General features: G+C 55.3%; 1 protein-coding gene and 1 pseudogene across 2 annotated transcripts; both read left to right on the top strand.

Moving 5' to 3' along the window:
* Window positions 1-449: 449 nt before the first annotated feature.
* On the top strand, window positions 450-5,493 carry PRPH (peripherin). 2 transcript variants are annotated; one of them, XM_008049182.1, is made up of 10 exons: window positions 450-1,671; window positions 1,703-2,498; window positions 2,890-2,950; window positions 3,129-3,224; window positions 3,610-3,777; window positions 3,871-3,996; window positions 4,080-4,300; window positions 4,403-4,452; window positions 4,790-4,869; window positions 5,105-5,493. In XM_008049182.1, exons 2-10 carry the CDS (start codon window positions 1,954-1,956, stop codon window positions 5,168-5,170), a joined length of 1,413 nt encoding a protein of 470 aa, XP_008047373.1. In that variant the 5' UTR covers window positions 450-1,671; window positions 1,703-1,953; the 3' UTR covers window positions 5,171-5,493. The 2 variants fall into 2 exon arrangements, with proteins under 2 accessions (XP_008047373.1, XP_008047372.1); XM_008049181.2 differs by lacking the exon at window positions 450-1,671 and having other exon boundaries at window positions 1,772-2,498; window positions 5,102-5,493.
* A 1,586-nt stretch (window positions 5,494-7,079) lies between these two features.
* LOC103250587 lies at window positions 7,080-7,486 on the top strand (annotated as a pseudogene).
* Window positions 7,487-9,720: the final 2,234 nt, after the last annotated feature.

The following is a 9,720-nucleotide window of genomic DNA, read 5'->3' on the forward strand; positions in this document are numbered from 1 at the left end:
CCCAGGGCTGAGGCAGAAAGTACTGAGGCCTCTCCAGTTTCCTCCTCACACCTGCCAAACCCCCTTCCCCAACCCCAGGCAGGGTCCTAGCCCTCTTCAGTCTCCAGAGTTCGGGAGGACAGGCCCTGGTTCATCCATCCTGTCCCCCTCTCCCATCCTCCCTCTTTCCATTCCCCTGGCAACAAACCAGACTCATCAAGGAGCAGGACCTGGCAGCTGTGCAGGGAGAGACTAATGGCCCGGGAGGAAGGAGGGGCCTGGGGAGGAGACGAAGGCGGCGGGGACGTGAGCCGGCAGGCGGGCGTTGGCCCTGGACCATCTCAGAGGACACACAGAGGGGGGCGGGGTCCTTTACCCCGAAACACCAAGGAGCTGGCCAGCCAGGGAGCCGCCCTCCTCACCCCCAGTCAGAGATCTGGAGCCCCAAACCTGCTTCCTCAGACACCCGACTCTTGTCTGCAGGGCCAATCAGAGGGTGACCTGCCCCACAGGAGAGTCCTGGAGTCCCGGCAGCGCAGCGGCAGTGGCAGTCCCAGCCCCATGGTTCCTGACAAACCCAACAGGCCTCAGCAACCTGGCTCCTGCAGACCATCCAAGCTGCCTCTGTCCACTCCTGGGCAGCCTGTACTTGCGTTCTGGAAGCTGTTTGACACACAAAGGCCAGACATCTGCCTTCCTGCTAACTGGGGGTGCGACGAGGGTAGGAGGGGATGTGTGGGTGTGTGTGTACCGGTGTGTGTTCTGTGTATGCACATAGGTATACGGGGGCTTTGCACATGCTTCTGTTTGTGTGCATGGGTTTGTGGGTCTGTTCGGGGCCTTGTCTCTCTTCCTTCAGACTGCTGGGGATGGGCACTTTCTCTCTCCCCATCTCTTCCCCATCCAGCCCCACCCATCCCTGGGTACCTGTAACTTCTCAATACTGGAAACCGGTTCCTGCCAGTCCATCCCTCATGCAGCCTTGGCAGCATTCGCCCCTCCACCCCCTCCCCTTCCTACCTCAGAAATCGCTCTGGTTCCCGTAAGGCCCATGACTGAGCAGCAGCCAGTGGGGGGAGGTGGATCCAGTAAACCCAGACAGCATACAACAGGCCCACTCAGCTTAGCCTCTGGCATGGTGTAGACCCCTCCCCAGTAGGATCCAGAGTTGGGCCCAGCCACCCTCAGTTCCCTATGATGTGCCCACCCTGTTGGGGCTTGGGGGTAAGTCCAGGTTTGGGGGCTGTGTCTTTAAAGCTGAGACATCAGCAGACAACCTCTGCTGGACCAAGTGTTCAGGGGAGGAGGAGGGGAGCTAGTCAGTCCATTAGCCGCAGAGCTGGCGCCAGGCACCAGCCCTTCACGGGGCCCTGGGGACTAGGGAGAGACCAGCCCTTCCCCAGCCCCCTCTGCCTCTGCCCTCCTGTCCCCATATCTCTCTGGGTGTGGTGAAGGAGGGGGTTAGCAGGTGCCCAGCCTCCAGGAGGCAAATCAGGGCACAAGCTCTGGGGCCTACCTAGGCCAGCTCTCCCTCTCCTGGTCTCCTCCCTGCTCATGTGCCCCAAACTGCCCTTTCACCCCAGGTCCTCATGTCCCAGCTCTTTCAGGCAGGGACCGCAGCCCAAGTCAGCCCACCCAAGTTAGGCTCCAGCTTTAGTCGCTTGCTGGAAGGTGTGGCCCCCTTCCCGGCCTGCCTGTGGTCGCCAGCTCTGCTTCCTTCCAGCAACAGGGGGCAACCAAGTGGGCAGCGCTCCAGCCATAGCGACGGAGGGTGCGGCGCTCCCGCTGCTCCGCAGGGGTGGGGCAACCCCCTCCCCACCCAGCCCCGCGCCAGCGGGCGGTCAGGCCAGTGGGAGGAGCTGCCCGTGGCCCCCCTGAGACCGCAGGGCTATAAAGCCACCTCGCAGCGGTCTGCGGCTCCCTCCCAGCCCTCGGCCTAGCTCCGCGAGCGGTGACTTCCCATCCTCGGCCGCCATGAGCCACCACCCGTCGGGCCTCCGGGCCAGCGTCAGCTCCACCTCGTACCGCCGCACCTTCGGGCCACCGCCGTCGCTGTCCCCCGGGGCCTTCTCCTACTCGTCCGGCTCCCGCTTTTCGAGCAGCCGCCTGCTGGGCTCGGCATCCCCGAGCTCCTCGGTGCGCCTGGGAAGCTTCCGCGGCCCCCGGGCGGGCGCGGGCGCCCTTCTGCGCCTGCCCTCGGAGCGCCTCGACTTCTCCATGGCCGAGGCCCTCAATCAGGAGTTCCTGGCCACGCGAAGCAACGAGAAGCAGGAGCTGCAGGAGCTCAACGACCGCTTCGCCAACTTCATCGAGAAGGTGCGCTTCTTGGAGCAGCAGAACGCGGCCCTGCGCGGGGAGCTGAGCCAGGCCCGGGGCCAGGAGCCGGCGCGTGCCGACCAGCTGTGCCAGCAGGAGCTGCGCGAGCTGCGGCGGGAGCTGGAGCTGCTGGGCCGCGAGCGCGACCGGGTACAGGTGGAGCGCGACGGGCTGGCGGAGGACCTGGCGGCGCTCAAGCAGAGGTCAGGCGGCAGAGCGGGGCGGCGGCCGTCGAGGCGGCCTCTCCTCCTTCCCCTCCCCTCACCCCGCAGCAGCGCAGGGGTGTGGCTCTTCTTGCCCACTCGAGCCTGTGTAGGCGGCAGCCTCTCCCGCGGGCTCCACGCCCCGCCCTGTTCTCAGTGTCTGGGGAGGTGGGGGAGGGGGTACCCATGCCTCCCTGTGCATAAGGGACTCCTTCTCAGCGCCTAGCCGATTAGAAAGAGAATGGGGGCAATCCCATCAGGCACCCTGAAGCTCCCTTTAGTGTCCTGGGCTGCAGCAACGGCCCCTAACCAGATCCTGGGAGGCGCTGTCTGGGGTGAGAGCTGGGCGGTGACACCCCGCAGCTCAGCCTCTGCAAACTCTTCGCGCCAGGTTGGAGGAGGAGACGCGCAAGCGGGAGGACGCCGAGCACAACCTCGTGCTCTTTCGCAAGGTGAGTCCCGGCTCCACGTCGAGTTCTGCCTCTCACCCTTACAACTGCCCAGAGGTGGCCGACGTGGGCGCGGGGGGCAGCAGCCAGACGCCTCCCGAGGCAGACAGGGAAGGCCCAGCCCTTCCTCGACCTGAGCAGCCCGTCCCTTCTCTTGAACCCCTACTGCCGCCTCTCCAAGGACGTGGACGACGCCACCTTGTCCCGCCTGGAACTAGAGCGCAAGATTGAGTCTCTGATGGATGAGATCGAGTTCCTCAAGAAGCTGCATGAGGAGGTGGGTCGACGGGGCAGGCTTCCGAGGTCGGGGGGTGGTCTCGCTGCAGCTTCGGAGACGAAGCTCTGGAGGATGCTGGCGGGTGGAGCGGGGGATACCCCCGGAGATGCGAAGTGAGATTCGCTAGGTGCACTCAAAGCCCCTCTACAGGTGGTTAGGCTCCCACCCTTGCGCCACCTGGTGGCAGACAGCGGGACTGCATCCTCGTAACCGGGCAGCCGCTTTGGCGCCAGCCGCCACGCAGGTCGCGCAGTCCTTTGCGCGCAGCACTCCCTGGCGCCCCTCTTTGTTCATTCAAGCCTTTCTGCTGTGTTCTGTGCGCGAACTGCACGGTCCGCTTGGGACTGGCGCCGTCGGTTCATTCTCTGCCCACCCCGGGCCGCAGGAGCTGCGAGACCTGCAGGTGAGTGTGGAGAGCCAGCAGGTGCAGCAGGTGGAGGTGGAAGCAACGGTGAAGCCGGAGCTGACGGCGGCGCTGAGGGACATCCGCGCGCAGTACGAGAGCATCGCCGCGAAGAACCTGCAGGAGGCGGAGGAGTGGTACAAGTCCAAGGTGCCAGAGCCCGGAGGGCCTGGGAGCGGGAGGCGCCGGAGTGGTGTCGCGCGTCCCAGCCGGCTCAAGCCCGAGTTACCGTCCCCTTCACAGTACGCGGACCTGTCCGACGCTGCCAACCGGAACCACGAGGCCCTGCGACAGGCCAAACAGGAGATGAATGAGTCCCGACGCCAGATCCAGAGTCTGACGTGCGAAGTGGACGGGCTGCGCGGCACAGTGAGTACGACGCTGCACGCCCAGGTCCGGGGAGCGGACGATGGAAGGTTCCCCGACCGTCCTGCTCCTCTCCCCCATCCCAGAACGAGGCGCTGCTCAGACAGATGCGGGAGCTGGAGGAGCAGTTTGCCCTGGAGGCGGGTGGGTACCAGGCGGGCGCCGCGAGGCTCGAGGAGGAACTGCGACAGCTGAAGGAGGAGATGGCGCGGCACCTGCGCGAGTACCAGGAGCTCCTCAACGTCAAGATGGCCCTGGACATCGAGATTGCCACCTACCGCAAGCTGCTGGAGGGCGAGGAGAGCCGGTGAGGGGCGGGGCGGCTGGGCGGGGCAGGGAGTGGCCGGGATGGGGCGTAGGCGGAAGGGGCGTGTCTCGCAGGGGCACCGACCACGTGCTTTGCCCCCAGGATCTCCGTGCCCATCCATTCCTTTGCTTCTCTAAGTATAAAGACCACTGGTGAGTCCACGTCTGGCTTCCAGCCTGTACCTCCCCTTGTCCATTTCTGGTCTGATCAGGCTCTTCTTCTGGGTCCTGGCCATACCCACCCCTACTCTTCATGCCCCGCCCCGCTGCTCATGCCTCGCCTCCGCTCTTCATGCTCCGCCCCCACTCCTCATGCTCCGCCCCCACTCCTCAGGCCTCGCCCCCACTCCTCATGCTCCACCCCCACTCCTCATGCCCCGCCCTACACCTCGTGCCCCGCCCCTCCCATGCCTTCAGGGATGGGAGTGCGGGCATAACTGGAGAGAAACCCCGAGCCTTCCGCTTTCACCCCTCTTCCTGCTTTCTCCAGTGCCTGAGGTGGAGCCTCCCCAGGACATCCAGAGCCGGAAGATGGTTCTAATCAAGACCATTGAGACCCGGGATGGGGAGGTGAGACAGGTCCCTGATCCCAGGACACCATCGTTCTCCGTGTTATTTCTGAGCCCCAGCTTGGCTGCCTGTGATGTGTTATGGATGAATGGTTCTCGGGGAGAGATAGAGAAGGTGGATGGATAAACTGCAGCCTCAGCTGGGTATACCAGGGAGAGAAAATCATGATCCAAAGGATCTGGAAGGAGGGTGGGACTGAATGGCCTGTGCCCCTCGTATGCCTTGCTCCCAGCAGGTGGTGACGGAGTCCCAGAAGGAGCAGCGTAGTGAGCTGGACAAGTCTTCTACTCACAGCTACTGAACCCCTTGGTCCAGAGCTCTCTGGCCCTGCCCTAAACCTGTCTAAGCCCAGACCTTACCACTAGTCCTGAATTAGTCTATCTTCTGCATGTGTCTAAGGGGTGGCACTAGTTATCCCTTTCCTGGCCCATGGCCAAGTCCCACCCAGCCAGCAGTCGCTTCCCGCCCTGACATATAGATGTGACCCATATACTCTCTTCAAGTCCTGGTAAGAGATCGATGACCCTCAGGACAAATCTACTTCGACTGTGATCCCGTGATCAGTGGGATGGGCGAGGGTCTGAGTTTCTCTTTCAAATCAAATAAAACTGCTGTCAAAAGAAACCACCAGTGCATTTGTGTCTGTGGAAGTGGGAGGGGGTGCCTGAGGGGAGGAGCCTCAGTCGTATTTTCCCTTTGTCTCTAGTCATTTCCTTTCTGACTCCCACTCTCTTGGCATCTATAACTCCTGTATGCCCTCTGTGTTTCTTCCTATCTCTGTCCACTCTTCCTCGACTTCTGTTCCCCACCTGCAGTCTTTAATGTCTAGCCACCTGCTGGGTGTGCCATAGGCTACTCAAATTCACCATGTCCCCAAGCAGAGCTCCTCACCTTCCTCTCCATCTGCAGGCATGATCTTCCTCTGGATTCCCCACCCCACCCCACCCAGAAGGCACCACTAAGACACCTATTGTCCAACTTAGAATTCACCTCCACTCACACACCTTTCTCTTCTCAGCTAGTCCCCAATACTGTGAAGTTTATTTCTTAACACTCTTTCAAGTCTGTCTGGTTCTCCCCTTCCTTTACCATCACCCTAGTGCAGGACACCATCATCTCTTGCCTAGGTGACATTATCTGCATTATCAATGGTTTATTCCCCTCTGGCCTAGCCCTGCCACCTACCTAAATCTATTCAAAATGCTTAGACAGCAAATCAGATTTTGCTACCCCCACTCCTGGCTGAAGATGTCTTTTTTCTTTCTTTTTTTTTTTTTTGAGTTGGAGTCTCACTCTGTTGCCCAGGCTAGAGTACAGTGGCATGTTCACATCCACTGAAGCCTCAACCTGCTGGGCTCAGGCAATCCTTCTAACTCAGCCTTCCAAGTAGCTGGAACTACAAGTGTGTGCCACCATGCCTGGCTCATTTTTTGATTTATTGTAGAGACGAGATCTCACCAAGTTGTCCATGCTGGTCTTGAACTGCTGAGTTCATCAACCCAGAGGTAAGGGAAAACAAGTTTGGAAACTGAAAGTAGTCCTTTTTTAAAAAAATCTTTGTTATTATTTAGAGTCAAGGTCTCCTATGTTGTCTAGGCTGGTCTCAAACTCCTGAGCTCAAGCAATTCTCCTGCCTCAGCCTCCCAAAATGTTGGGATTACAGGTGTGTGCCACTGTGCCCAGCTGAAAGTAGTCTTATGGAGTGAAGGGTAGAATGAAAGGAATGGCATTGAGGCTGGAAAGATAACACAAGGGCCCAGTCATGGAGGGCTTGATAGGCCATATTAAGGCATTCAGAAATTTTTCTTCTGATCAGAGTCTCACTCTGTTGCCCAGGTTGGAATGCAGTGGCATGCTCATGGTCACTGCAGCCTCGACCTGTTGGTCTCAGGGGATCCTTTTGCCTCAGTCTCCCACATAGTTGGAACTATAGGCGTGTGCCACACACCCGGCTAATTTTTTGTTTTATTGTAGAGATGATGTTGCACCAGCTAGGTTGTTTAGGGTGCTGCAAAATCTTTGTCTCCAGTGGATTTATATACATATAAGCTGCTTTGCCATATAAAATTCATTTTTATCTTGGATTGTGACTCTAAAAAATTGAAAAGACGAGAATTGAATATGTTTAAATGCTGAAGCTAGCTCTTCCTCGCCTATCTGGCACTATGCAAACATTCAGCTTGCAGTGTCATCTGCATTTTAAAGGCATCATGGCTGCCCTCAGACCCCTGGTGAAACCCAGATCATCAAAAAGAGAACCAAGAAGTTCATCTGGCACCAGTCAGACCGATATGTCAAGATTAAGCGTAACTGGCGGAAGCCCAGAGGTATTGACAACAGGGTGTGTAGAAGATTCAAGGGCCAGATCTTGATGCTCAACATTGGTTACGGGAGCAACAAGAAAACAAAAGACATGCTGCCCAGTGGCTCCCAGAAGTTACTGAACCACAATGTCAAGGAGCTGGAAGTGCTGCTGATGTGCAACAAATCTTATTGTGCTGAGATTGCTCACAACTTTTCCTCCAAGAACCGCAAAGCCATTGTAGAAAGAGCAGCCCAGCTGGACATCAAAGTCACTGATCCTAATACCAGGCTGTGCAGTGAAGAAAATGAATAGACGGCTCATGTGCATGTTTTGTGTTTAAATAAAACCATAAAAACTGCAACAACAAAAAATTAAATGCTGGAGATGATTAAAAAGAATCAAGCTGTCATGGATGAGCCCAGCCATCTATTAAAGTAATATAACCTCAGACATGGCTGTGATTGAAAACTTTAGGAAAACCCCAAATGCGATTCTAATCAAGGTGATCTGATGTTAATCTCAAGAAGATGGGGCTGGGATTTCATTGTAATTAAGAACGTTTGTGCCACATTGATTTTATTGTACTCTGCTTGTTGGAAGAAGGTTAACTGAAGGGAGATCGTTTTCACGACATCTACGGAAAGCCCATCTCAAAAGTGAGGATGTGGCCACATTTGCTAGTACTGTTGTTCCTAACTGGACTGTGGTGGATACATGCATCCTGGGCCTCAATGAAAGAGTGAAAAGTGCAATTTTAATTTGACAGAGGGCATAATAGTTAAGAATCTCTTCATCTGAATCTTGGAACTTCTACTTACTAGAATGCATGGCCTCGGGAAAGATACTTCTCTCTTCACCTCAATTTCCTAATCTGTAAAATGGAGACAACATCAGTAGATACTTTATAAGGTTGCTATGAAGCTGAAATGAGATGATTCGTGCAGAGCTGGGTGGGCTTGGCTGTCACTTAGGTAGGAAGAGGGTGACAGATTCAGAATAGACTCCTAGACTGCTTCCCTTCTCAGAGAAGCCCGGGATTGATCATAAATTGTAAACCAAATATTACAGTTAGAGTTGATCTCCAACAGTATAAATACCAAAGTTTCTTTCTTTCTTTCTTTCTTTTTTGAGTCAGAGTCTTACTCTGTCATCCAGGCTGGAATGCCGTGGCAGGCTCACGGCCATCACAGTCTCAACCTGCTGGCTTAGGCAATCCTTCCACTTCAGCCTTTCAAGTAGCTGGAACTACAGGCACGTGCTACCATGCCCAGCTAATTTAAAAACAATTTTTATTGTAGAGATGAGGTCTTGCCAAATTGCCCAGGTGGGTCTCGAACCTGCGGGCTCAGGCAGTTCTCTTGTCTTTGCCTCCCAAAGTTCTGGGATTAAGGCATGAGCCACAGCACCCGGTGGATTTCTGTGTTTCAAGCAGAAAGTTCGGACATATGTTGCAGTCTTTTATTTTCTTTTCTATTTTGAGTAGGAGTCTCATTCTGTTGCCCAGGCTGAAGTGCGGTGGCATGCTCATGGCCTGCTGGGTTCAGGTGATACTTCTGTTTCAGCCTTGCAAGTATCTGGAACCAAAGGCATGTGCCACCATGCCTAGCTAATTTTTTGATTTATTGTAGAGACGAAGTCTCGCCAAATTGCCCAGGCTTGTTTCAAATCCCTAGACTCAGGCATTCCTCTTGCCTCCGCATCCCAAATTGCTATTATTACGGTGTGAGCCACTGCACCTGGCTCAGCCTTTTAATACTATATTAATTTCCTATGCAGTGGTAACCAATTACCACAAATTTAGTGGCTTACAAAACAAATTTATGGTAGGGCATGGTGGCTCAGCCTGTAATCTCAGCACTTTGGGAGACTGAGGAAAGAGGATTGCCTGAGCTCGGGGGTTTGAGACCAGCCTGGGCAACTTGGTGAGACCTCATCTCTACAATAAATCACAAAAAAATTAGGCGGGCGTGATAGCATGCATCTGTAGTTCCAGCTACTTGGAAGGCTGAGGCGGAGGGATTGGCTAAGCTCAGCAGGTTGAGGCTGTAGTGGCTGTGAGCGTGCCACTGTACTCCAGTCTGGGCAACAGAGTGAGACTCCAACTAAAAAAATATATGTATATTATTTTCCGGTCCTGGAGATCAGAAATCTAAAACCGGTCAGCAGAGCTGTGTTCCTGCTGGAGGCTTCAGAGAAGAATTTTCAAGATTACTAGCTTTGGCTAGACAGTCACAAAGGGAAAAAATGGAAAGAAAAAAAAGGAGTTACTGGTCTGAAGGAATTTCAAAACCCAACTGGGAAAACAACAATAGGTGTCTGGGCTCCCTCTCTTGTTCATTCAGTTCTGCCCTTAGTGTCATCCTCCCCTTTCCATATGTTTTTATAAGTTATTTCCTGGATGTAGAATCTTGAGAGTCTGATTGTTTCTTTCATTTTGCCCTCTCTCTGTCCCTTTCAGTGCAAGCTGGCAGTGTTTCTGCTTGTGGGATGTTTTCAAGAACCTTGTGGATTTCCTATGTATGTCTCAGGTAGTCACTCCATTAGAC

This window comes from Carlito syrichta, unplaced genomic scaffold (assembly GCF_000164805.1).
Source record: "Carlito syrichta isolate Samal-C Ts95f unplaced genomic scaffold, Tarsius_syrichta-2.0.1 Scaffold130656, whole genome shotgun sequence".
Taxonomy (NCBI): domain Eukaryota; kingdom Metazoa; phylum Chordata; class Mammalia; order Primates; family Tarsiidae; genus Carlito; species Carlito syrichta.

Excerpts from the sequence above, each read along its gene's own strand:
- PRPH (XM_008049181.2), top strand. The coding sequence starts at position 1,954 with ATGAGCCACCACCCGTCGGGCCTCCGGGCCAGCGTCAGCTCCACCTCG. Across the intron at positions 2,499-2,889 it reads CTGGCGGCGCTCAAGCAGAG|GTTGGAGGAGGAGACGCGCA; the intron begins GTCAGGCGGCAG and ends TCTTCGCGCCAG. Across the intron at positions 3,225-3,609 it reads TCAAGAAGCTGCATGAGGAG|GAGCTGCGAGACCTGCAGGT; the intron begins GTGGGTCGACGG and ends CCCGGGCCGCAG.